The sequence below is a fragment of the Tenrec ecaudatus genome, chromosome 12 (assembly GCF_050624435.1).
Source record: "Tenrec ecaudatus isolate mTenEca1 chromosome 12, mTenEca1.hap1, whole genome shotgun sequence".
NCBI classification, from domain to species: domain Eukaryota; kingdom Metazoa; phylum Chordata; class Mammalia; order Afrosoricida; family Tenrecidae; genus Tenrec; species Tenrec ecaudatus.
In genome coordinates this window covers 138,543,747-138,570,539 of record NC_134541.1, presented here as the reverse complement: position 1 = coordinate 138,570,539, position 26,793 = coordinate 138,543,747, and the positions used below count along the sequence as shown (strand labels likewise).

General features: G+C 57.5%; 1 protein-coding gene across 2 annotated transcripts; it reads left to right on the top strand.

The window, feature by feature from the left end:
* Positions 1 to 3,190: 3,190 nt before the first annotated feature.
* WIPI2 (WD repeat domain, phosphoinositide interacting 2) lies at positions 3,191 to 26,543 on the top strand. 2 transcript variants are annotated; one of them, XM_075527574.1, is made up of 12 exons: positions 3,191 to 3,447; positions 12,464 to 12,546; positions 17,506 to 17,675; positions 18,193 to 18,289; positions 18,960 to 19,057; positions 19,283 to 19,375; positions 19,789 to 19,859; positions 20,808 to 20,915; positions 21,592 to 21,756; positions 22,183 to 22,290; positions 22,544 to 22,674; positions 24,176 to 26,543. In XM_075527574.1, exons 1-12 carry the CDS (start codon positions 3,374 to 3,376, stop codon positions 24,286 to 24,288), a joined length of 1,311 nt encoding a protein of 436 aa, XP_075383689.1. In that variant the 5' UTR covers positions 3,191 to 3,373; the 3' UTR covers positions 24,289 to 26,543. The 2 variants fall into 2 exon arrangements, with proteins under 2 accessions (XP_075383689.1, XP_075383688.1); XM_075527573.1 differs by having other exon boundaries at positions 3,192 to 3,447; positions 22,544 to 22,701.
* The last annotated feature ends 250 nt before the right edge of the window (positions 26,544 to 26,793 follow it).

The window sequence follows — 26,793 nt, the reverse complement described above, 5'->3', positions numbered from 1 at the left end:
TGCAATGACGCCGACTGCAGGGAGATCACAGGCTGGGAGTGGAGCCAGTGGCAGTGGACGCATCTCAGTGCTGGTGTGGGTCTCCACGTGGCCCCTCCAGCTCCAGGACTCTGGCTGCCATCAGCTTAGCTCCATGTGGCTTGTCAGCAGGAAGGTGTAGCAGAGAGGGTGTGTCTGGCCTCCAGTGAGCTATTTATTTCTGGCACGCATCCAAATGAGGTCTTCAAGCTGCGACCTGATTGACAGGCCAGACTCCACCCTTTTGCTCAAACTGTCAGGAGATGATGTAACTGCCACACACCATAATTCAAATGCATCCATTCTTCTCGTGTCTTTCTTATTCACTGTCAGGTTTTCACAGGTATAGGAGGCCACTAAAGACACCGTGGCCTGGGCCAGGTGCAAGGAGCCCTGGCGGCGTAGTGGTGTTGGGCTGTTAACTGCAAGGTCAGCAGTTTGAAACCATCAGCCACTCCATGGGAGAAATACGGGGCTTTCTACTCCAGTAAAAAGTTACAGTACCACAGGGACAGATCTACTCTGTCCTATAGGGTCACTATGAGCCAGCATTGACTCAATGGCAGGGAGCTTGACAGCGGTTGGGGGACGTGGGGGTTAGGCGCATCTTAGATCAAAACTTCAAACTCACTGCTATCCAGTCAATTCTGACTCCTAGCAACACTACAGGGTAGAGTAGAGCTACCCCTGTGTTTCCAAAGCTGTAACCCTTTAGGGGAGTAGAAAGCCTCATCTTTCTCCTGAACAGCAGCTGGCGGTTTCCAACTTCTGACCTTGCAGTTGGCAGCCCGACCCATACCACACCTGGGAAAAGCCACCTGGGATGCTGGGGCTGCCCTAGGCCTTGCTTTCAGTAGGTGGTCATATGGAAATACACACATGAACATTTTTATCAAGCTTCACTTAGGATTTGTGCGGTTTACTTTCAAAGTCATAGTCAGAAACACCTGCCCTCCTCCCCCCAACAAAAAAAAAGGTGCACCTGAAGAGGCCTGTCTTGAGACTTCACGTGAATGGATTTGTACAGGCTGCACTACTCCGCATGTCCCAGTCATGCCTGTTGGGCGTGACTGGCTCATCACGGTGCAGTAGCTTGTTGGTATGAAAGTGTCATGATTTATTCATTCATTCTAATGCAGATGGATGTTTTGGACTGGTTCCAGTTTGGGGTTATCACACATAAAGCAGCTCAGAGCATGCTGACGTATGTCTCTCGATGAAAAACAGGCACAGAGTCCCATCACTGGGAATACTGCTAGTGAACTGGCTAGAGTGAACATAGGGAAGACGTATGTTTCTCTTCTGTTACTGCTGTTGGGTGCCATCCCATCACGTCTGTTCCAACGTAGAGTGATCCCTTGAACGGCACAAGGAAACAGTGCCCAGTCCCTGCCACCCTCGCAGTCCTTGCTATGTTCCAGCCCACTGCGCCCATCCATCTAGAACAGGGTAAGTTCCCAAGTCTTGGTCCTTTCCTGCTTCTGGCAATCCACTTGCAAGTGAAACGTGTCACTCTGCCGCCAACCATACGTCCGTGATAGCATCCCCTGCACTCTCCTGTGCAATATAAGTGGCTCTGTCTCTGCAGTGGTTACAAGTTGGGCTGCTAATGGCAAGATCGGCAGTTCGAAACCACCAGCCGCTCTGTGAGAGAAAACGGAGGCTTTCTGCTTCTGGAAAGAGTCACAATATCAGAAACTCACAGGAGCAGTTCTGTAGGGCCACTATGAATCAGAATCGACTCGATGACAGTGGGTAAGTCTCTCTAAACGGGAGAAAGACGTGGCTGTCTAGTCCCATAAAGAATTACAATCTTGGCAGTCCCAGAAACTAACTCACAGGGCAGCTCTCCACTGTTCTACTGGGACATGACTTAGAATCCACACGATGGCAGTGAGTTTGTTTTGGTTTGGGGTCTGCAAATCATTTGACATTGTAGTCTCATGCTGATGAGCTCCCTCATTCAGATAAATTGTCTTGGTTTCGATAAGTTATATTTGAATTTGGGGGGTCTCTTTTCTCCCCTGCATAGTCCTAGTGGGGCAGTGAGTTATGTGTGGGGCTGCTAACAGCAAGGTTAGCAGTTCAAACCCACCATCCACTCTGAAGAAGAAAGATGAGGCTTTCTGTTCCCTTAGAAATTGACCACTTCGGAATCCTACAGGGGCCTTTCTACTCTGGCCTACAGGGACCTGTGAGTGGGAATGAGCTTGATGGCCGTGCATGAGTTTTTCTACCCTAGAACGGATTTTGTGGTGAATTAACTTTGTTTTCCGTGCTTAATAAACCAAGCAGCTGTGACTCCTTTGGACATTGTGACCTCATGCTGATGTTCTCTCTCCTCTGGGTGGTTCATTTTGTCTGTCTTTGTCTGGTCTAGGGCTTACTACAGAGCAGCTCCGGTGGTGTTGTGGTTATGCACTGGGCTGTAATCCACAAACTCAGTGGATCAAACCCAGCAGCTGCACCATCGTGGGCGAAAGACCAGGCTTTCGACCCCCGTAAAGAGTGACGGTCTTGGGAACCCACAAGAGGCAGCTCTACTCTGTGTTATCTGGTCTCTCTGAGTCGGCATCAACTCCAAGACAGTAAGTTTGTTTGGAAAGGGCTCCGCTATAAACATTTTTGAATGTGCGGTCTTTCAGGGGTCCTCAAACTTTTAAAACACGGGCCAGTTCACTATCCCTCAGACCCGTTGGAGGGTCGGGCTATAGTTAAAAAAAACTATGAACAAATTCCTATGCATACTGCACATACTTTATTTTAAAGTCAAAAATCAAACGGGGCAAAAACACCAGGCAGGCCAGATAAATGTCCTCGGCGGGCCGCATGTGGCCCTCGGGCCGTGGTTTGAGGGCGCCTGCTAGAACATGTCTGAGCTTCGGTTCTCAGATCTACAAAACGGAGCTACAATATTCTCCACTGGGGAGCAGCTAAATCTTCAGCACGTTGACAGGTACCAGGCATCTTACTCCGGTTGAGATGCCCGAGGGGCCGGCCCTAGATGCGCGCACGCGCACGCGCGGCGCTCCGCCCCGCCCCCAGGCTGCGCCCAGCGTGCCCCGACGCCTGCGTGGTTTATCGGGACCCAGGCAGGCCAGAGGTGAAGGGGCGGGGCCTGCGCCGCGCGCCTGCGCAGGAGGCGCCGCGCGCCGCGGGGGCGTGGCCACGCAGGCGCGCTGGGAGCCCCGGCTCCGGAGCATAAACAAGAGCGGGGCCGGGATGAGGCGGCGGTTGGTCCCGGAGCAGCGAGTGGCGGCGACCTCGGTGGCCGGCGGGTTCTGGCACCGGCCCTGAGCGCAGCCCGACCCACCACCCAGCTCCTGCGCCCCGGCCGCCTCCCCCTCCTCCAGCCATGAACCTGGCCAGTCAGAGCGGCGAGGCCGGCTCGGGCCAGCTGCTCTTCGCCAACTTCAACCAGGACAACACGTAAGGCCGGGGTCGGAGGACAGGCGGCGGGTCCGGCGTCAACGGCCGGGGCCTCGCGAGCCGAGGCCGAGGCCGAGGCGGGTGGGGGCGGGTCCTCGGGGGCCCCCGCTGGCGCTGCCCTGTCCCCCGACACGGAGACAGAGGTGCCCTACCGCCCCCCTCAGCGTGTCTGAGCCTGGCTTTAACTCCTGGCAAAGTTGGGCCCGAAGATGGAGGTTCCCCTGAGCTCCTCCTGGGGAACGGGGGGCGGGGGCCGGAGGTTGGGCTCCTTCCCTTTGCTCACGCCCCCACCCCACCCCCTTTCCAAGGTCCGCGTCCCATCCCTCCTAACCTGTCAGGCCCCGTGCCTGCGCCCCTTTCCCTGCTGCTTGCCCCGCTGTTCTTGTGACAGGTAACTTGGCCGTGTTCTCCAGGCAGGAAGAGACCATAGCGCCGATGCTGACCCCCGGGCCTAGGGAGAGAGCCTAGGGGTACGGCCCAGTCTTCAGGGCACAGGCTCCCCGCCCGGAGAGAGAGGACCTGGATGCCAGTCTGAAGATTTGGGGTGCTGTCTGCCCCCTCCGCCTCTCCCCACCCCCGCGGGTGCTTTGAGCCATAGTCTATAGAGCCTGCCTGACCCCTGATGAGCCCGGGCGGCCTCCATGGAGGAGGAGGGATGAGTTGTGGGGCTGGAAGGGATGAGAGCCATCTTGGGGAGTGAGTAACAGGAAGTGATGTAAGAGGGGAGAGGTGGGCCCCTGGCTACACAGAGCCCGTGGTACTTGGCATCCACAGTGAAAAGGGAGGGTTTTTTTGAAAATGGAAATGGGGTGTGGGACATCCAGGCCCAAGGTGGGGGCCCTTGCCCGTGCTTCTAAGGCAACCCCAGCCTTGTGGGACCCGTGGAAGGTCGTGGTTCTGCACTGAGGGTTGGCAGGAGCTGATGGACCACCCACCAGATTTGAACTGGAGCTGCAGGAAGACATTCAGACAAGCCCAGAGCCCTGCCTGGAGCTCAGCGCTGCTCACAGGTGGGGGCAGAGTCGAGAGGGACAGGGACTCTGCAGGCTTGTCTCCTGGGTGCCCTACCGAGGCCACCCCAGGCTGTCTCCTCGCTGTGAATTTAGAAACCAGCATGATGATGGCAGCCACCTCACTGCTGTCATGTGCTCTGTGCCCCAAAGCCAGCCCAGCAAAAGGTGCTGGGGCGATCATCATTGGCATGGATACCGTCTTACGGAGCCCTGGGAGCTGTGGGTTACACATTGGGCTGCTTGGTGCAGGGTCACTGGTTCAAATCCACCAGCCGCTCCGTGGGAGAATTGTTGAAGCCGTCTGCTCCTTTAAAGAGGTACAACCTTGGGCGCCCTGGGGGGAAGTTCTCATCCGTCCTATATGATACAGAATTGACTCTAGCAGTGGTTCGGGTTTTCGTTGGGTGCGGTTGAGTCGTCTTGGACGTAGAGCGACCATATGAACAACAGTACAAGGCATTGTCTTGTGCCATCCTCGTGGTGGTTCTGTTTGAGCCCAGTGCTGCAGCCACTGTGCCAGTCCATCTCGTTGAGGGTAGAGGATAGGAGCCCTTCTCATGCTTGAAGTCCCAGCTGCGAACTGAAAGTTGCGGGGTTTGCAGGAGGAGGAGGAAAGGCCTGGTGATCTGTCCCTGGAAAGATTACCACCTGGGGCACCCTGTGGGGCAGCTGTACTCTGTCTTGTCAGTTTGCTGAGTCTGCATCACTTGGAGCACAGAGCGCACAGCACCACCACCACCACGCTCCTGACACCAGTAAGAAAACGGCAGCCCTGGCGGCGCCGAGGCTGAGAGCCTGAAAGGCCGGAGGTGGGATCTGCCAGCCACGCAGGAGAGAGCTTGGGAGCGGGAGGAGGGCAGTTCTGTGTTCTGTAGGATTGTCTGGGGTTGTCATGAGTCAGAACTGACTCCGGGGCAGTGAGTTTGGGGTTGGGTTTTTCTGTAGGATTATTTATTGTAAGGCTGCATAGACTAGACAGAAAGACTTTAGCATACTTTTAAGAAAGATGAGCAGTGTGAGTTATTAAAGTTTTTATGACTTATAAATGAGAGCCTTACCTAAAGCATTTTCTACTCCCCTGACATGTTCACATGACTTTTCCTCGCACGTTTTTTATGGTGGAAGGAAATTTGATTTAGGCAAACAATCGCTTGAGCTATTAATTCACATAGGCTGCCAAGGTCCCAAGGAGCCTTGGGACACGGGGTAACATGTTGGGCTGCAAGCTGAAGGTCAGTTCAAACACAACAGCCAGCTCCGTAGGAGGACGATGAGGGCTTTCTGCTCCCATAAAGACTGACAGTCTCTGGAAAACCCACTAAGGGGGTTGTGCTCTGTTCTGTAGGGTTGCGAGGAGTTGGGACCAAAGCAAGGCCGTGGTTGGCTTGTGACAAGGTCCCCATGGAGGATGGTTCTACCCTGCTTGGCCTGAAATCAGACCCCTTCACATTTGGAAATCCGTACCCCCACCCCACCCCCACTTTGCTACCTCAGAGGCAGACTTCAGTGTCCTAATGTTAGTTACCCCCAAAAGATTGGTGTAGTCCTAGCAGGATTCACAAGAACTAGTAAGCGAGTGTTGTGTCACATGCTTGTAGTTTGTCATTTGTTTGAAAGGAATCCAGAGGGTCCTTTTGGAAGGCCTGTAGGTCATCCTTCCCACCTCCGGAATGACTTTCATCCAGGAGCATGGTTTTAGCAAGATGTCAGCCTGGATTCTGCATGCCCTGGGGAGGCTAAAAGCCACTCACTTAGAGGAAGCCAGGGGGCTTCTGGAAGCCGTGGAGCTCTCCTCACGAACCTTTGGAAGTCCGCATGTGGTGACACAGTGGTTGAGGCATGGCTGCTGATTTGCGAGTGGGCAGTGGAAGATCAGGTTTTCTACTCCAGCAAAGAGTTACAGCCTCAGAACCCCACAGTGGTGCTACTGGCTTGTCCCTGCAGGGTCACTGGGAGTTGGAATTGACTTGATGGCCATAAACTTTGAGTCTGGACCCAGGAGCTGCCCTGAGGCAGTCAGCATCTGTTAAGATGACAACCTGGACAGCCCTACTCTGGCCTTGAGAGTTGTCTGTTGTGCAGTTTTGTTTTGTTTTGTTTTGGTGGTTGCTGACTGTGCTTTGTCTTGTAAATGTCCAGCTACAGGCAGTTCCCCACCCAGCATTCCTCCACCTTTGCCTCTGTCCACCTTTTCTTCTGCTACTGGGAGCTCTGGTGGCCCAGGGTGTAGGCATTGCCACCAGCCACTCCTCAGGAGAAAGATAAGCTTTCTACTCCCACAAAGAGTTATGGTCTTGTGAGCCCACGGGGCACTTCTACCCTGTCCTGCCGAGTCCCTGTTGAGTCAGCACAAACTGCGTTGGTTGGTTGATTGGTTGGTTGGTTGGTTGGTGTTTCTTCTGGTCCTGATAACACCATCCCTTCAGTACTGTGGGTTGTGTTTGTGTCCTTGTTTTCCCTCAGGCTTCTTGTCCTACAAGTGTGAAGACTGATTTTTCTTTTTACTGTTATGTTTTCAACTAGCCCAGCCAGAGGCCCCGGGAATGGGAACGGCAGGGTGGGGTCCTCTCCTGGAGACAGTCCAGAATCCTCTTGATGAGGCTAAGGCTTGGGAATGCTTATCGTCCAGCAGAGTTTTGGAAGTTTGAAATTTAACCCAGAGGCCGAATGTTGATCGAGTTTCCTGTGGAAGGACGCACTACCGTGGTATCGCTGTGACCGACAGCCAACCCGTGAGACAGAGGGGGACTGCTCCTTAGGATAATGGGAGTGGACAGCCTCATCTCTCTCCCATGCTTCAGTGGGAAGAGCAGGCAGTGAAGGCTGCTGGTGGGCACCACCAGCTTGTGGAGGGCTTTTGATTCGGCAGCCCCTGTTCTTCACTCCCTTACTGAGGGAGCTTCAGAGAGAGTTTGACTTTGGAGCACCTGTGTGTGGAGTTAGAGTTGTCTACGAGGAGAGCGTGTCTGGCGTGACAGTCGCCCTTCTAAGAACTTCTTCCCCATCCCCTGCCCCCATGCAGGGAGGTGGTGCTTTCATGGACCCCTCAGCCTGAGTGTCAAGGAGCCCCATGGGCTGTGGGTCAGACACGTGGGGAATGGGCTGTTCAAACCCACCGGCCACTCCGAGGGAGAAAGATGAGGCTGCTTTTCCCTGGCAAGATGGGGAATTTCAGACCCTTCACCGGGTCTCGAGGAGCTGGAATGGACTTGGTGGCAGTGGGTTTGATTCGTCACTCTGCCTTGGGGCCCAAGGGTTGGCAGGGGTCACTTAGGATTATGTCTACCAGCAGTGACCCATGTGCCTGGAGGAAGGGACTGGCATGACCCATACTATGTGTATGAGCAGTGGTCTTAAGAGGGCAGCTCGAGAGGATGCTGTTGAGGGGACAGGTGTCTTCTGTGTTGGCGGCCCTTAGTCTGAAAGGCCTTAGGTGGGGCTGGGGGCCAGGGGAGTGGAGGAGAGAGGGAAGCTGGGGGAGGAGTCATAGGAATGGGTAGGCCTCCTTGATCTCAGATGGGTGCTGTTTTGAGGTGCTGGCTGCCCCACAACCCACATGGCTGTCTCCTCACGAGGAGGGAGGCCAACATGGCTGGTGGATTGGATGGGAAACAGCAGAGCAGAGTGGAAATGACTCGGACTGTCATGTTGATTCTGACTCCTGGCTACTCCAGCCATGCTCTGTGGACCTGCACTCTCTGGGGTTGTCAAGGCTGTGGCCTGATGGCCAAGCCTTTCTCGCAAGGCACCTCTGGATGGGCTCCTGGTGCCCACTCCTTCGTCAGTAGTGGCATGCCTCACCATCTGTGCCACCAGATGGACTGCTCAGTGGAGACGAGGCGCCAACTTTGAGTCAGAGGTGGTGGCTCAAACATAGGCCTTTGTTTGGACACCCCCCCCCCAGCCCCCATAAACTGTCAGTAGAGGTGGGACCAGGGACGAAGGGGAGACAGAGTCCACAGCCATGGGAACCAGCAGGGCAGAGGCAGCAGTGCCACCTTGGCTTCAAACACAGAGTCCCCAAGGTTCAGGAGTTGGACACCGGCAGTGGGTAAAGGGGTGTGTGTGGTCAGAGCACAGAGGATTGGCTCAGCATGTACTTCAGGAGTCATTGCCCTGCCCCCCTGCCTGGCGCAGCCTGAGGGCCAGGCTCTGGAGAGGACACTCAGGCTGGCCCAGAGGCTGGGGTCAGGGGTGGGAGTGAGGAAGGAGACATCTCCCTTGTCAAGGTCCCCCCCTTTTCACAGCCAATCCCAGGTGTTGACTTGAAACAGTAAATGTTGGGTGGTCAGATCAGATGTTGATGAACATCTGCCGGGAGCAAGCCTGCTGTGGGAGGACCACATTGCTGTTTAGACCGTTCAGTATGTTTGAGCAGATAAGAGCCAGTATCAACCAACATGGTAAACAGTCTGCCTTGGCAGGGGAAGTGTATGCACATGCCATGCCATGCTATGCTATGCACACCTCTGTCAGGGAAGCTTCTGCAGAGCTTGCACACTGGCACAGACCAGGAAGCAAGGCCTGGCGCTCTGCAGCCAGTCATGGGGGTGGAACTTGGCAGACTGCAGCGGTAGTTTGGGTTGTGGATGGAGTGGCCAGGAGCCAGGGACCAGCTCAGCAACTGCTCAACCCACTGGCCTGGATGCAGCATGACTCCTGGCTGTGTGTGTGTGTGGGGGGGGGGGGTGTACTTGTACTCATGAGAGTGGATGCTGGCTCAGGAATGCAACTGTGCACCCCAGGCTTCCTGTGCTGTCACCTTTTGGAAGCAGGCCCCTGGCCTTTCTCCTGAGGCACCCCAGGGGCTACAGAGGGATGTCCCAGTTGAGACACAGACTGTCCTCTGCACTCAGCCCATTTCTGAACACTGGGAGAAGCTGACTTGGCCAACAAACCCCATGGTACCACATCTTGCCTATGGGAAGCCTGGCCAGTAAGACTGGGCCTGTGAGCGATCCCCATCAGACCCTGTAAACAGCAGAACTGTGCCCTGGGGCTTCTGAGGGAGGTCTGTCTTGCCGTAAGCAGATGGCTTCATTTCCCTCCCTAGGAGCGAGACTGGTGGGTTCAAACCACTGACCCTTGGTGGGCAGCTCTGTGCTTCCCCACCTGCACCCTGAGGCTCCCGCAGGACTGGTGCTGAGGTTCATGAGTTTGCTCCTGGGAGAGAGGCTGCTTTATACGGATGCGGCTGATGAGCTCGGGGATGCGAATCCCAAGTCCACAGTGAGTTAGAAAGTAGACATAACAGGTGCCAGGGAAAGTGGCAGCTGTCAACCAAACGAAAGATACAAAAAGATGGCGCACCCCAGACTGGCCATTCGGTGCCGGGACCCTCTGAGGGGCCAGAGAGGACCACTGTCCCTGGTCACTAACAATCATGTGGTGGTGTCAAGTTCGGGGGAGAGAGAATTGGTCGTCCCTTTGTTTGAAGAAAGGAGCCCTGGTGGCCTAGAGGTTACTTGGGCTCTGATCTGAAAGGTCCACAGCTCAAAACCACCAGCTGCATACACTTAGTCTCAGAAACTCAAGCAGCAGGTCCTGTGCCATTGCTGTGAGCTGGCACCAACTGATGGCAATGGGCTTGGATGGTGTGTTTGAAGCAGGGAGCCCTGGTGGCACCACAGTGCAGTGCTTGGCTGCCAACCCAGAAGGCCAGCCGTTGGAGCCCACCGGCAGAAGAAAGATGAGACTGGTTGTTGTCTCTCCGAGTCCCTGTGGGTCCAAATCCACTTGGTGGCCATGGTTTGAGTTGAAACCCACCAGCTGAGCTGGTGAGACCATCTGCGTCCAGAAAGACTGACCGTCTCAGAAACCTCGTGGGGCAGTCTCTTCTGTTCTGTGGGTCGGAATCGAGGGGTTTGGATCATTTGGGGGTTTAAGACTAAGAAGGTAGACCATTTTGACAGCAATATTCCCTCCAGAAGGGTGGTGGGGTGCTTAGTGCCTGAAGTGGTGACCCTTAGTTATCTGGACCGTGGTGTCTTGAGCCCCATGTTCCCAAGAGGTCTAAATTTGCTAACTTCTCAAGAGGTCTAGATTTTCTTTTTAGCCTTCCTGGATAGCCTGGTGTTTTGTTGGCCCTCGTGTCTGTTACTTTTCACAGTATTTGTGGAAGGTGGTGCATAATGCACTTGATGGCTGTCAACTGGAGATGGTGAAGTGCGTGTGCAGGAGAGTGATGGAGCTGCAGCTGTGTGGCGGTCCTCTCCCAAGCTGAGCCCAGGTCGTTTAGAAGCTAGCGTGCTCCTGTGACCCCCGTCTTGACATCTGTTCCTCCAATAGGTGTATGGAGTGATTGGGGGTGTGTCTCACATTGATCCTGGCTAAGTGACTGTTCCGCCAGCCCTCAGTTTTCTGCCGGGCCTCAGTGTGGACCATCAGCCTCCCTGGGCCCTGTCCGGGCTGCCCAGTCTCCACTCCCACCGTTTCCCACTGTATTCATTCTGCCATTCTGTCTGGTTTTCTTTAAAACGTCCTCCTGCTGTTAGGAGTCTGCACAGTTCAGGCATTCCTGTATGGACAGGGTGGGGGCTTTGATGACACTTAGTGGGTCATGTAGCCACTCCCACCCTTCCTTTTCTGAGAGGATGTAAATGCCCCTCCCCTCAGGTTCCTATCTAGGCTTTCCAGTTGCCACTTTGACCCCAATGCAGTGTTTGTGGCAGGCATCTCTTGCTGGTTGTGATGCAAACTGCTGTTGAGGTTTAAGAAGACTTCAGGGAATATTTCTGATTGGCCTTTAAAGATGATCTCAGGCCTTCTCCATGAAGTCTGGATTCCATGACCATTTGAACTCTGGTCTGCCTTTCCCTCTTTTGATCAAGATTCTTTCATAAGGAAATCTGTGAGTGGAAAGTTTGGTGTGTGGTAGCAGAGCACCGTCCGTCCTGGTCGCAGCGAGGGAGGCAGACGTCCATGGAGACGGTTAGCCACACTCTCCCCCTCTCCCTCTTGCTCCAGCCAGGAGATCTGGTTTGGGTTTTGTTTGTTTTTCTTTCCTGCCTTCTTTGTGCCCTTGTTTTCCTTGGCCAGTCAGATTCTGGAAAGTAGTAGTCTGCGGGTGACCACATCCTTCCTGCAGTGTCTCTGCATGCCTGTGCTGGGGTACCCCCACTCAGCAACAGCTGGGCTGTCACAGGGTGGTGAACACGGTTCTCCAGGGAACCTCTGCCTTTTTCCCGTGAAGCCAACAGCATGGTCTTCTGAGTCCAGAGTCCAGGTTGGCTTTGGGAGCCCCGGTGTTTCCCTGCACTGCTGGGAAGGCCTGCAGGGATGGACTACAGATCTGGGCGCGGGACACCACCCCGTGACTGCGGGGCCAGAACTCGCCTGTGACAGGGTGCAGCCCTTGCAGCCCACAAGTGGGAAAGCGCTGCCTTTTCCTTCTCGGACCCAGGCCGACCTGCCCAGCGACTGACTCTCACAGGCCCTGCTGTGTAGCCACAGCAGCCCTCCCTGGTGGCGCAGCGGGTCACTCGTTAGACTGTAAACCACAAGGTCAGCAGTTCAAAACCACCAACCACTCCTTGGAGAATGATAGGGCATTCTGCCCCTGTCGAGTTACGGCCTCGGACACCCACGGGGACAGTTGTACCCAGTCCTGTCAGGTCCCTGTGAGTCGGCACTGATGATGGCTGTAGGTGAAGTCTGGCTGGGACTGTGTGGCCCTTCTCCGGAGTTCCTGGGAGGTCCTCTAGTGGGGCTGGGGACCATCCATGGATGTAACACACTGCCTTGCCCAGCCCCTCCTGTCGTCAGAGGTAACATGAGAATATTGCTCACCAGCCCAGACTTCTCCTGGCTGTGAGTTGGGTCTCCTTGGGCCACTCCCCACCCCTTGCCCCTGTTCCACCTGGCTGCCACACGCCTGCCTGGGACCCGGATTGCAGCGACCAGCATGGCTCTGGCTAGCGGCAGTTGGGCCTGGGCGGCAAGAAGGCAGCTGCACGCGCTCACTGCGCACCTCCACTCATCCTTTGTGTTTGGCTCTTTTGCAGGTCCTTGGCGGTTGGCAGTAAATCCGGTTATAAGTTTTTCTCCCTCTCCTCTGTGGATAAGCTGGAGCAGATCTATGAATGCAGTAAGTGTTTGCTTTGTTATTTTCCCCCTCTTAAAACAAACAAGTCGTACTTGAGTGTGTGCATTCTTGTGTTCAGACATGATGCTACAGCCCAGATGCCCCCTGACCCACCCTCCTCTTCCATCCTCAGCTCGCCAGGAGGCGGCGGTGGGGACCGGTTTGATGACGTTCTTACAGGTCATTTTCTGTTCACCTGCATACATACAGGTGCCCATCTGGAAATAACTCTGACATGTGGGCTGTCTTTAGATACACAGCACGCTGGGCCCCCATCATCGGGCCCCCTCCTCCTCAATAGCACTGAAACCATGGCGGGGGGGGGGGGGCGGGGCTCGGTCACAGAGAAAGGCCTCCAGCCCCAGCAAGTGCTCTCCTGTCTGGCTTGACCTGCTGTGGCACTGCATATGCTCTGTGTCAGAGGGGTGGGGACAGCAGAACCCCACGGTGCAGTGGGTTAAATGCCACCCTGCCAATCCAAAGGTTGGTGGTTTGAACTGGATAGCCGCTCCTTGGGACACAGATGAGGGAGTCTGCTCCTGTGGGGCTTCATAGCCCCAGGCTGCCCTGGAGGGTGGTCACCGTCCACACACATGACACATCTGCCCTGACTGACAGACTGCTCTGGGTCTGTGGTCATCGCAATGACCTCTCTACCCGAGAGAAGCGAGTGCCCAGGGAGCAGGGGCCAGTGGCCAGAGTGGTAAGGCTGGAGGGAGGAGTTGGGCCTGGCCACGTGCCCTCGCCACCTCTCAGGACTCAGCCATGGGCTGTGGACACGGATGAGAGCTGCTTCTCCCCACACATGCATGCGCCTCCTGGGCTACCTCCCATGGCCCGATCTTGTGGCTCATCTTGTTGGACGTGTTTTCCTATACTTGTTTGCCGTCGTCATGTCGTCTCCAGGGAAAAGGCCGGTCCTGTCTTGGTCCACTTTGTGATGGGTGTGATTGTTGGTGGGGTTGCTGTGAGTCTGAGTAACACCACCACATACCACTCGGGAAGAAGCAGACCATGCTGTGTCTCTCCCTGTAACAGCCACCGGGGTCAGGAGCCCGTGGCCGCTGGTTAGCTGAGAGGAAGGGTCTCTGGGTCGTGCGTGGTTTCGTTCTACTCACAGAGGTTGGTGGTTTGAGCCCGGGCAGCACTGGGCGTCAGCACTGCGTGCAACAGGTTGCCATAAGAGGGTGCGGGTGAAATGTCATTTCTGGTGCCGGACCCTTGATGTTCTGGCCTTCCCCGACTGGCAGGGCTGAGGGCTCTGCAGGTCCCCGCCACTCCACCCCCAACCCCTGCTCCTCTCTGCCTCGCCTTCAGGGGACCTTTGAGAACCCTCTCTTGTCCTCTCCCGCTTCTTCCTGGCCCTGAGACTGGTCCTCTTCTCAGACAGCTCCTCCTCTAACGACGGTGTATGTGTGTGCCCGTCCATCCATCCGTCTGTCCTTCCGTCCGTGTGCCTGCATGTCACAGTCCAGTGGGCCACGGGGCAGTGCTTCAGAACTGGGTGGCACCTCTGGGAGAAGGGTGCCATTTGACATAGCTGAGCGGGAAACAATGATGGAGTCTGTCCAAGGACGGGCCTGAATTGTGCGATTCAGTGGTTGCCGTGGTGACTGGCAGTGTTGAATGGTGGTGGCTGGTTGCTGATATGTCACTGGTACGGCGGGTACCAGCTGGGTTGCTTGAAGTGGACAGGCTCCATCAGAGGTTCCCGACTGAGAGGGCAGAGAGGCCTGGCCGCGTGCTGCTGACAGACAGCCAGTGAGCACCTCTGGTCAGGAGAGCGTGCACTAACTGGCCATGAGCCCAGCAGCCAGGGGGTTGACACAGGGCTGGGCAGCAGTACCTGCTTGTCAGCCTGTCTGTCCACCTCCCTATGTCTGTCGTGAACCCGGAAAGCCTTCCTCCTGGTGTTGGAAAGCCAGCGTTGGGCTGTCAGGTCTTGACTCGCCTCCACCTGGCTCCCGCGGGTAAAGACTACCCCATTTGTGTGAAGTTGGTGACTGGCTTTGGGCATCCTTCTTTTCAAAGGTGTTGAATGGAATAAAGCCTGATGTCTTTATCATTTCTTACCACAAATGGCTCTTAACGCACCTGCAGAGTCGGGGGCACCAGGTGTGGAGGTTTCCTGTGTGTGTGTGTATCAGGCTGTGTATATTGTGGGTGAAGGATTCCTTGCGACAGACTGGGCACAGACTGTTGTGTGACGTGGGCTTCCATCCTACCCCTCCCTGCCTTCCCTGTGCTCGGGGGTATATGACGTACAGAGTTGCAGTCCTGGGTGGGAGTGTGTCACCTCCGTGTAGGTTGCACGGTGGCTCCAGGAGGCCTCCAGGTGGCTCCTCCAGGCTCTGTCGGTCCATTAAATCTGGGCTTCTTGATGAATTTTCATCTCAGTCTTTGTTTTCCTCCCACCCGTATCTGATGACGTCGGAGCTGTGGGCACCATCACCAGCCTTTCAAACCAAACTGCCACGATGCTCAGTCCAACTCCTAGGGGCCCCACAGGACAGGGTGGAACTGTCCCTCTTGATGGGAGTAGAAAGCCTGGTCTTTCTCCCTCCGAGTGGCTGGTGGGTTCAAACAGGCACCTCTAGTCCTGGTCTCAGGCTGGGCCCCACACTGGCCTTTAGTCCCGTGGACGAATAGCTTCCTTTGTTCCGGATGCAGAGAGACCACTAGTTGTATCTTAGGTGGCCACTCAAGCTTTTCAGACCCCAGATTTGAGCCCTCAAGCTGGGATGGCAGGAAGCAGTATCTTTTATCAACTGTGTGGGGCCAGGTAGCTCCAGTAACCCCAGGGCTATGGCCCGGAGCATCCAGCCCTGGGCCTCCGTCTGCTGCCTAGGTATCTGTAACTCTACCCCTGTGGACTTTCGTGTCAATGGCTGTAATGGCAGATATGCCTGCACAAGTGTGTGCTTCCAGACCCTCCCACCTTGGAACCATTCACAGATGTGAGGTGGCTGCACTGTGGTGGCAGGTGTGCACCTGCCAGCGTTTACCGGCGTTGTCCTTCACTCTCAGACCTCCGTGACTTCCTTGACCCTGGACACGTGGGCTGACCTCCTGAGAGTGTGCTTAGCTGTTCCTTCCACCAGAATTGGCACTTGATTCTATAACCCCCCCCCCAATCCACCCACTTTCTGAATGAGTCGAGTGCCTGCTTGCGCTGCAGCAGCGGTACCTGGATCGGTCGGCTGCCTTCACTCCGTGGAGCGACCTGCAGGCCCATCCTTGCTGTACGATGCTCCGTGGACTTGCTGCCCTGCTTTATGTTGGCATAGCACTCGAGGGGCATCCGCACCACAGCTTGTCTGTTCATCCCGTGTTGGGCCCTGATGGCCTCTGCGAAGACCGCTGCAGTGAGCGTGGGTGCGCCGTGTCGTGCTGACGGGTTTCTGGGGAAGCGGAGGACAGGTGCGGCAGGGGCAGGTCCATTTCAGCAGCCACCAGCATGTGTACGTGCCCGCCGCCTCAGCCCTGGCAGCGCGTGCACTTTTCTCCTTGTTGAGCAGGGCCTGGTTTGCGGGGGGCCAGCTGGCAGCTCCTTGTTAATTTGCACCTCTAGTGACTGATCACCAGGAGCAGCTCCGTGTGCGCGTGCGTGCGTGCGTGCGTGCGAACTGGCTGAGGGTTTTTTCGGTGAAATGTCTGCTCCTGCCCCAGTCCCAACACTTGAAGGTGAATGGCGAGAGGTGAAGGGCGGCTGTGGAGAAAAGACTGCTAGAGTCGAGTGCTTCACCTTTGTCCTCGGAGGTGGAAGTCACAGCCGGTCACATGCACAGAGCGAAGGAACGTTTGTACGTCCGCATAAGTGTAACCGGAGAGCTCCTTGGGCCTGCTGCCCTCCCACTCCTCAAGAGGCAACCAGTGGTCTGGGTTTTTCCTGCTGTCGATGAGTTTTGTCTGTCCTAGAACTTCCTTCAAGTAGTAAATGATGGCTAGCACTGCAAAGAAAGGGAATTCCAGAAGGTTCCACTGTGTTCATGCGGCACCGTCCATGGAGGCAGCTGTCAGACCAGGAGAGAGAGAGAGTCTGTGTGGTTTAAAATCGGGAAAGGACACTGCCCAATTGCCATAGCAACGCCATCATGGACACTAGCCGGCTGCCGCCCATGGTGCTGAGCAGGACTGGCTCTCGGGACGCCACAAGCCGCGCAGCCAGACTTCACCGGAAGCCTTTGGGCTTCCCAGCATGTAGGAAGGCGAGACTGACACCAGGCAGCCGTCTGAAGTGACAGCTCCATGATGAGTGTCCAGCGTGTAGCCCAGAGACGGAAAGCGAGCACGGGCATGAGAAATGGGCACCGGCACGCTTGCTCAGTGGGGCAGGCGGTGCACAGACCTTCCTTTTGTGGATCAGCAAAATGACAGCTGGGCAATGCAATAAAGCCTGGTGGCGCGCGGTAAGCAAGGTGTGCCTGCATTGCCCCAGCCTGCACCGGGCCTCGTGTCTCCCGGCTGTCGCCGCCCTCGGGTGTTGAGCCCATCTGCACTCTGGTGACCCCGTGTGACCAGGTCTCCTCCCCTCTGCCGCTGCCCCATAGGTTGGCAGCTCCTCGGGGAGAGCTGGTGATCTGCTCCAGGTGGTGACAGCCCAGGAGCTTTCATGGGCAGCCCCGCTCTGACTCGACGGGCTGCTGTGGCACTCGGGGCCTCAATGGCACCCGGGCTCCTTCCACCGGCCGTCTGATGCAGCCCCAGGATGGTCCACAGTGCAGCATCCTCGGGGGAGGCGGGTACCTACCACTTGCCCTCCCCCATTCCTGTGTAAGGAGAGCAAGGCTGGGAAGGGGGTTCATTGAAGGAACATGGGGTCTGCCAGCTCTCAGGTGCTGTTGGACAAGCCGGGGCCACAGCTGTGAGCAGGACAGGTGGGTTTCTATCTTGAGTGATGGGCCCAGTCGGCAGTGGTCCCCAAGGTGGGCCAGCCCAGTGACACGTGTGCCCTGCCCCCAGGCGACACCGAAGACGTGTGCATCGTGGAGCGGCTCTTCTCCAGCAGCCTGGTGGCCATCGTCAGCCTCAAGGCGCCCCGGAAGCTCAAGGTGTGCCACTTCAAGAAGGGCACGGAGATCTGCAACTACAGCTACTCCAACACCATCCTGGCCGTGAAGCTCAACCGGCAGGTGCGTGCCCATCCCCCTCTTCTCCCCCACCCCTGCCCCTCAAGTGGCTGGTTCATATCCGTCCTTGGTACATAGACGTCTTGAGGTGCGAGGAGCCCCATCTCCATCCCCTGTCCTCAGAGAGTCTGGCTCACGGGCCAGCCCTCCCAGGGCGCTGGGGGCACAGCGTGCTTGGTCACAAGCCCGAGGGGTGAAACCGCCTCAGAGGACGCTCTGCCCGCCCACCCCTGGGGCCGTTCTGCCTGGTTGGGCGATAGTGGCATTGTCACCTTGTTTTCATTTCGTTTCATAAATGTTGCTTTAAAAAAACTGTTAGGGACCTTTTTCGATTTTTCATAAAGTTCTTCATTTAATTTTCTAATTGACCTTTCCTTGTCTCACCCCCCACTCCATATCCCTGGTGAGTGGCAGTCTGGTTTCCGAGGCTGTGCCTGGCTGACAGCAGCCCCGCCCTGGAAGGCCCTGGGTGGGTTCACCTGGGCCTGGGGACTGACGGCCACCCCGTCTGTCTGTGCAGAGGCTGATCGTGTGCCTGGAGGAGTCACTGTACATACACAACATCCGGGACATGAAGGTGCTGCACACCATCCGCGAGACGCCCCCCAACCCTGCAGGTGGGTGCCTTGCCAGTGGACTCCGCAGTGTTTGTCTCTGTGGCGGGGAAGCAAGCTCAGAAAGCTGTGCCTGTACTGGGGAGACAGTGGGCTCCCATGGGTGGCATAGGGAGTGTTTCTCAGCTCCCACGGATCTGGGGCTAAGGTAACACTCCACCTGATGCTGGTCTCGTGACCACGTAAAGTCACTGGTTTGATGCACTTCCAGGTGTGAGGTGACAATCAGGTCAAGCCAGAGACCTTTGCCCCGTTCTTAATGCAGCCACGGCCTTGGGCCGTGCAGGCCATCTGCACACTGGGCTGTGTCACCAGAAGGGCCTTGGCAGGGAGGCCCATGGGGCACAGTCCTACTCTGACCCGCCAGGAGCTGGGAGTGGGGTCACCTGATGGAGCAACGAGCTCTTTCCTGGCTCCTTTGTTGTAAGGAGCCCTGGCGGCACTGTGGGGTCAGCACTGCACTGCTCCCATAAGGTCGGCAGTTCAAGCCCAGTAGCCGCTCCTCAGGAGAGCAATGAGCCTTTTCCAAGGACAGTGGATGGGGGGGTTGGTTTCCTTGAAGAGTTTAGGGGGGCTCTTCTCGCCTGAGGTGGACAGGGTCAGAGCGCCTGTGGTTGCTGCGCCGCCCCCACCCCACCCGGCTGAGTTCCGGTCTCCCCTCTGTCCCTGGCAGGCTTGTGTGCACTGTCCATCAGCAATGACAACTGCTACCTGGCTTACCCTGGGAGCGCCACCATCGGGGAGGTGCAGGTCTTCGACACTGTCAACCTGGTGAGACCCTTGCGCTTGCTGGCCCCTGGACAAGGGCAGCAGGCAGGCTGCCCTCTGGGAGTGAGTGGCCAAGCAAGTTGGCCCCTGCTTCAGGGTTTCTGCAGCAGGTCCTCAGCCCGCTCTCTGACCCTGGCCTGTGCTGACAGAGTGACAGTGCTCAGTCACCACCTGCTGGGGTGACACCTCCGCCACAGATACTGACCTCTGTCCCTGTCATCTCGGTAGAGAGCTGCAAACATGATCCCGGCCCACGACAGCCCCCTGGCAGCACTGGCCTTTGACGCGAGTGGGACCAAGCTTGCCACTGCTTCAGAGAAGGTGAGTCCTGCTGAGCAGGGCCAGTGGGCACGGCCTCGGCACAGGGAACTTGGGAGGGAACACGTGGAGCCCATGCCTACATGTAACGTGCGGGGGGGGGAGGTGGGGGGGGTGGATAGATCCCAAAGTTACGGGATGTGCTCCTAATTTGCCTAAAAGCAAACCTGGGCTTCCAGTCGCCAGAGCTGCTGTGGGCGTGGCTGGCCTCATGCCTGGCCTCCATCTTCTGGAGCCTCCCTTTCTCAGAAGACGTCTCCTGCCTTGCACTATGCTTTCAGTGGCGTGCACCTTGGCTGGGAGCAGAGAGCAGGGGGATTGCTTAGTTGCGGGGTCCATCACTGACTCCTGGCCCCTCCGAGATTGGCCTACAGCATATGTTGACAGCTGGCGTCAGTCTCACTCACTCTCTCCAGGGCACCGTGATCCGGGTCTTCTCCATCCCTGAGGGACAGAAGCTCTTTGAATTCCGGAGAGGCGTGAAGAGGTCTGGCCGGCACTGGGAGGTTGGGGGGCTGCAGGGTGGATGGGTGGGCTGAGGGTGTGGGTTATCTGCCACCGAGCCAGGAGGACCTCAGAGAATGAGGAGGACACTGCAGGTGAAGGTCCACACAGTTGATCCTGCCCTGATGGTCAGGAAAGACCGAAACTGGCCACAGACGTAGAGGGGCGTTTTAAACACGTGTAGCCAGTGTCCATCCAGCTGATGGCGGACAAGCACGCACTTTCCCACGTTCTCTGGCCACAGCTTGTGAGCGGCCACATGCACGCCCCCACACCCCATCAGCAATGACCAGGCCTGGGCTCCTCCTCACCAAGTGGAAAGGCACCGTAGGGGTGCCCTGACTGCCCATGGGCTCATTCTGATGCCTCTGCTGGCTGGCCCGCAGAACCTTGGTGTGCCCTCTAGTGCCAGCTAGCTCAGCATCCTGACCTCACCGAGCCCCGATCCCACCTGAAGCAGAAAGGCAAAGCCACTCAGTCAGGTGTGGCTTCTGGAGCCCACTCCTGCCCCTCCCCTGGGAGACGTGCCACCTGTCTGCAGAGCCAGCCTCTTCTCAGCCCTCCAGTGCGTCCACCTGCCATCTGTGGGGCTTCCCTGGCCCCGAGTCTTTCTGGTGTTTACTTTCCTTTTGCTCCTGTCCCGTGCCCTCCTCCGGGCCTGGGTTTCCACCCTGAGGTCCTCAAGCTCAGCTAGAAATGGCAAGATTGGGGTCTCGATACCCCAGTGTGTGCACCGCTGCAGAGCAGTGGGGGGCCCAGCAGTGCTAAGCCCTCCTGTGTGGTGTGACGGGACACGTTCTCCCTCACGCTGCTCTGGGGAAGGGCCTAGCCAGACAGGCATGAAGAGGGCATCTGTCTGTAGACCTCCATCTGCCTGCTGGGGGGCGTGCCGTCCCTGTCTCTCCAGTGACAGTCCTGACCCCGCCCCCAGGTGCGTCAGCATCTGCTCCCTGGCCTTCAGCATGGACGGCATGTTCCTCTCGGCGTCCAGCAACACGGAGACCGTGCACATCTTCAAGCTGGAGACGGTGAAGGAGAAGTGAGTGAGTGGGTTGCCGGGGGTGGGGGGATGGGGGGGATCGTTCCCCGGCCCACGGGTGTCGTAGGCTTGTCGTCGGTGCAGGAGCAGGCGGCCAGGCCTTTTTCCCACGGAGACACTGACGCTCCTCGGTTGTCAGCCAGCCTTGTGGTCACGTCCTCATCTGACTCATAATAGGACTGCCCGGCTGCAGGGGTGTGGGAGGATTCCATGGGCCCCCCCCCCCCCGTCGAGGGGCTTCCAGTGGCTTTCAAAGACTGGACTTTCTCCAGAAACTCTGAAGCCCCTTCGCAGGTCAGCCGCGCTGGGGCTGCTCTCCTGTTGAGTGTATGGTGGTGACGGCCCCCGCCCAGGCAGGCAGTAGCAGCCAGCAGGCGCTGAGCCTGGCACAAACAGTCTGGAGCCGGATGGTAGAAAGTTCTAGAGGGGATCATGAACTGGCTGTGCTGTTGGGAACAGGGAAGTGCTGGTGATTGGTGCCCACTGAGATGCTCCGTCATGACATCAGTCACCTGCCACAGGCCTACACGGGATGGGAGGGAGACCCAGGGAAGGTGCTCTGCAGTGGACCCTGCTTCTCCTGGCAGGAGGGCTGGTCTGTGGTCCGGTGGGAGGCCCAGGGCTGGCTCTTGTCACGAGGTGTGTTGCTTTGCATTCTGAGTGGCTGTCTTTGCAGACCACAAGAGGAGCCCACCACCTGGACCGGCTACTTCGGGAAGGTGCTCATGGCCTCCACCAGCTACCTGCCCTCCCAGGTCACCGAGATGTTCAACCAGGGAAGGGCCTTCGCCACCGTCCGCCTGCCTTTCTGCGGCCACAAGAACATCTGCTCGCTCGCCACGTGAGTGTCCAGTGGCGCTGCCCCGTTGGACACTGTAGCCCTCTTTCGGAGGAGAGGCCACCGCGGGTCTCACACCCTGCAGCACGTTTCCGCTCGTTCTCTGTGGGAGTCTGAGGTGCACGAATGAGAACCCACACTCACGTCACACTGAGAGGTTCCTGCAGGGGTATCTCATAGCCAGGCCTTGTCCAGCACCAAGTGCAGGCGCTGAACGTCATGGGCCCCTGGACCCACCCATGTGGTCCCATGGGCCAGCTGGCTGCGTCCTCTCGGTCAGACAAGCACAGGCAGAGAGCGCGTTAGAGGAACATGCCTGCCCACCCGCCCGCAGTCATCAGAGCAGCGCCTGCTGGTGTGAGGCTGTGGCCAGGTACCAGTTCAGATCCTGATGGTGCCCAGCCTGAAACCTCCTTTCTCTTCTCCCAGAATCCAGAAGATCCCCCGCCTGCTGGTGGGTGCATCCGACGGGTACCTGTACATGTACAACCTGGACCCCCAGGAAGGGGGTGAGTGCACCCTCATGAAGCAGCACAAGTGAGTCTGCACGCCCCCTGCGGCCCCCCAGCCCTCTCCCCGCAGAGCCTTGGGGTGCCAACCATGATTCTCCCCTCCCCCTGGCCCCAGCCCAGTGTCCTGTGGGGCCTCACCATGCCCCTTGGTCCGCATACCTTGACTGCACCAGACTTTGCATGCTGACCTTGGTGTAAACAGACAACCAGGATAATGTGGGGTGTCCAGGGGGGAGTCCCCATCCCACGAGCGCTGTCCCTCCTCTTGCCTGCTCCAGGTTAGACGGTAGCATGGAGACGGCCAGTGAGATCCTCGACTCAGCGTCCCCCGTGTGCCCCTTAGTTACCCCGCCATATACCGCAGCCCCAGCCAAGGGCACGTACGGGCCGCCATCCCCGACCAGACCTGGTAAGGAGTGTGACACCCACCTGGAAGGTAAATGGCCCTGGCGGCCATCTCTTTTACTCTTTGTCCTTGGCTTTCTCTTTGTCTGCACCCAGCCTGCCCTCCTGGCCAACTTTGCACAGGCCCAAGGCTTTCGGGGGGTGGGGGTGGGAGCGGGGTCAAGGGTCCAGGGTATGTTTTGGAGAGAACCATCGTGGCTCAGGCTCAGTAGCCAGACTTGTACCGAGTTTCCATCCCCACAAAGTGCTGTGTCTTGGGTCTCTGCCCTCCACCTGTCTGCTCGCCCAGCCGGGGGTCTCCCGGGGTCCCTCCAAGCGCTGGGCTGCACCCCCAGGTAGAGGCCACAAGGCACTTCTCTCCACCATGAGCCATCTGCCTCCAGGCAGTCCGGTCAAACCCACGCCCAGCCCAGGACTTGCTCTCTGCAGGTTCCCCCACGAGGGGCGGCGTGCTACGCCGCTTCAGCACCAGCTGAGGGCCCCACCCAGTCTCTGTCCTGCAGTCTCCCCACTTCCAGGGATCCTACTTGGATCCGAGGAGTATTGCTCTGCAGGATGTGGTCTCTCAAAGAGATGGCCAGGCCATTCTTGTGATGCGCCTCTGGACAGACTCGAGCCACCACCTCCTCAGCTGCTGAACATGCTGACCAGCACGCACTCAATGCTGGGCGTGAGTGTCCAACACTTGGAGCGGCAGGACCCTTACTGATTACACACAAATGAGCCAACCCTGAGTCTTCCAGTCGGTTCTGACTCCCAGCAACCCCCCAGACAGAATAAAACTGCCCTCAGTCCTGGAGCTGCCTGTGAGGGAGCAGAGAGCCACATCTTTGCCCCTGGCGCCAGCTGGCGAGTTCAAGTCACCTCCCCTCCATTAGCAACAGTACTACTGAGTCCATGACCAGGCCTCCTTGAACTCAATTGCCAAATCGCTCCTCCCGAGTCTTAACGGGAGTGGGTCTGCAGGCCTCTCCCAGGCCCGGCTCAAACCTCCCAGCCCTCGGTTGGCAGCAGCTCCCAGGAACCAGCCCTTAGCAAGCACCTGCAGGACCAAGTAGCACTGCCCTGTGGGATGCCCTGGTCTCAGGAAGGCAGGTCTCTGGGTCTTGCTCCCAAGGAGGCTCCAGTCTCCACCACGGCTCCCACTGCTGCGGAGTCAGTGCCCCATAGGATGCCTCCTCTGTGGGAGTAGAGAGCCTCATCTCTGCCGAGGGGCACAGCTGGTGCTTGTGGACTGCTGACCCTGCAGTTCACAGCCCAGCGCTTACCCACTGGACCAGCAGGACTAGAGTATCCTTGCTGGAAGGGGTACCATGACATTCAGAGTGTCAGCAGGGGCCGCAGGTGGGGTTGCTGGGGCGGAATGGGGGGTGGGGGTGGTGTGTGTGTGTGTGTGTGTAGTGTGCATGTCTCGGTCAGTTTCTGGGGCAGTGGGGGTGTGTCTGTTTGGGGCCTGCCTGTCCTGCAGCCCCAGGCCTTGGCGGTGATCCCCCGTTTCCCCCCAGCCTACACTGATGACCTGGGAGCGGCGGGCGGTGCCTGTCTGGAGGAGGAGGCTGGTGCCCTACGGCTGGATGAGGACAGCGAGCACCCTCCCATGATCCTCCGGACGGACTGAGCCTGACCTGTGAACTCTGAACCTGGAAGCAGAGCACACCTGCTCCTGAGAGGGCTCGGGGTCAAGTTGCTGTGAATGAACTATGACCTGAGTTGGGGCCAGGCTGGCCAGACTTACAAAGAGACAGAGCTGTAGCTGTAATGAACTCTCACTGCTGAGATAATACATTGTTTCCACTTCAGTGGCTTTTAATTCTGCTTACAAAGTTTAGCTTTTGGGGGATATTTGGTTTTTGTTGTTTGTTTTTTTTTCTTCCTCTTTTTGCCAAAATTAACTGGTGAGGCCCTTGAGCTCTGGTTGCTCTGCATGCGTTCTTGTGCCAAGCCAGCTAGGAGCGCTAGAGGCCTCGCAGCCAACCAGCCGACAGGCAGACAGATGGACACATGGTGTCACTGTGGCGTGGTCCCGCTGAGAGGGGCTGTACTCCGACAGGTCAGGCCCCTCCACAGGACCAGAGGAGACCACTGGACCTTTCTTCCCTGTTCTGCTCATTAAATTCCAAGTTGGACGATCTGGGATTTCTTCTACGGAGGACTTTAGTTCTTACTTTTTCCTTGTGGGTTCTGGAATTGGGGGTCAGGGGGCTGCGATGTTTGAAGCCCTCCCATCCGACAGCCAGCGACCCGAAGGGGTATCTGGGAGGCCTGAAGGACATGGTCTCATCCGAGTCATTAAATGACCTCTTCCTTTTTCATCTCCTGTTCAGTAATGTGTGGTTTTGTTTGTGCTTTAGGAGCGCTTCTGGCTGCTCCTCTGGGGAGCGCAGAGCTTTCCCTTGGTGGGGGGCCCAGCTGTGCCCCACCCGCTAGGGGCTACTCCCGTAGGTCAGTGCTCTGGGGAGCACTGCAAGCCCAGGGCCACGTGGGCCCCGAGCACCTGCCCCAGGTGTGATGTGCCTTTCCTCTTTCACTCTGGCAGCAGCGTCCGTGGTTCTCGGGGCATCTGTGTCCACCCAGCAGCACCCCTTTGCATTTCTGCAGGATGGAAGAAACCTCCCATACCTCAAGCCCTGGCTCTGCACAGGAGGCTCGGGTGGGCAGGCACTCCGCAGCTCTCTGCAGCCACGGGAGCTGAGCAGTAGAGCCTGGTTTGGGAGCTGTTGTGTGTGTCTCAGCCAGATTCCTGAGTGGCTTGTGAAGAAGTGGGGAGATTGTAAGACAGGCTGACTTGAAGCTCAGTCCACAGCCCTGGGACTGCCTTTAGCCTCTCCAGTGGCAGCTCTCCAGTGGCATCCCAGGCGGCAGGTGTGTGCCCTGCCTGTCACTTTGGTGGCCTCACGAAGTCTCCAGAAGAGCAGCCGGAGCGTTCTGGCAGGCAGACTGCACATCCTCCAGGCCCCCGCGGAGTCTGGTGCTGCGACTGCAGCATCTCCTGCTGGAGAGGACATTGGACCCCAGCTCTCGTTCGGCCAGAGCAAGTGTCACTCATCTGGAGAGGGGGAGATAAAAGTCAAGAGAGCCCCCTGTCCCACCCCCAGGACTCGGAGCCTGCAGCTGGGGTGCCCTGACCCCAGCAACCAAAGAAGCACATGCGTGTTTTGTGTTCACAGCTCGCCCACTAATGCTCAGGTTTGGCAGTGAGACCCACTTGGGTCGAAGAAGGGCATGCTTGTGGCCTCGAGATTGGCCATTGTGAAACCCACTCTTCCCTTTTGGGTTCTCGGTTTCCTCCACCGTGAGGCGTGGGGCTGCTCGCTATGGGGTCCCTGGCAGAGTGGAGCAGAGGGCAGCACGGGGCACCCCAGTTGCTTGTCCTGGGAACACCGCGCACTCGCCAGGAGCTGGGTGAGGACTTGGGGTGTTTGCTGGCCGCCTGTTTGTACATCAGCGTGTGTCCCCTGCAGGCCCAGAGACCTGCTGGGGCGAGGCAGAGGCAGGAGGAGGGTGGACGGTGGACAGAACAGGTACAACTTGGCAGACTCCAAATGATACATCCTTTCTGATTTTTCCATCTGATTTCATTATATCCTGCTTTTCCAAACAGTGGAGACGATGGATGGTTTACCTCTCGGATGGGCGTGAATTGGGACCAAATCTTTTGTATTTTCTAACATGCTTGAACCTGTTCTGGGGGTGGGGGGCACTGCATGCCACCTGCTCCCGGGAGCGGGTGGGCAGGGCTCAAGCCCGCGGGTTGTGGGTGAGAGGGGATGGGCCATCCTACCTCACAGGGCTGTTGTGAGGTCGACCGTGAGCTTGTGTGTGGCGGGCTCCTTGCTCAGGCCTGGCCTGCAGGGGCGCCCAATAAACGTTCAAACCTGACAAGCACCTGCCTGGCTTCTCTTCTCTGCGGGAGGGAGGGACCCTTCCCAGATGGGCCGGGGTGCCCTGCCCTGTAGGAGCCACACGGGTCAGAGAGGGCTGAGGTGGCAGGGAGCCTGGTGGTGGGGTGACATGGCCCCTACCCTGCTGTCTCACTGTCACTGCACTGGAGCCAACCCCTCAGACCCCTGGGCCACAGCTGCTTAAGGGAGTGAGTGCTGGCACCAGAACCTGCTGGAAAGGG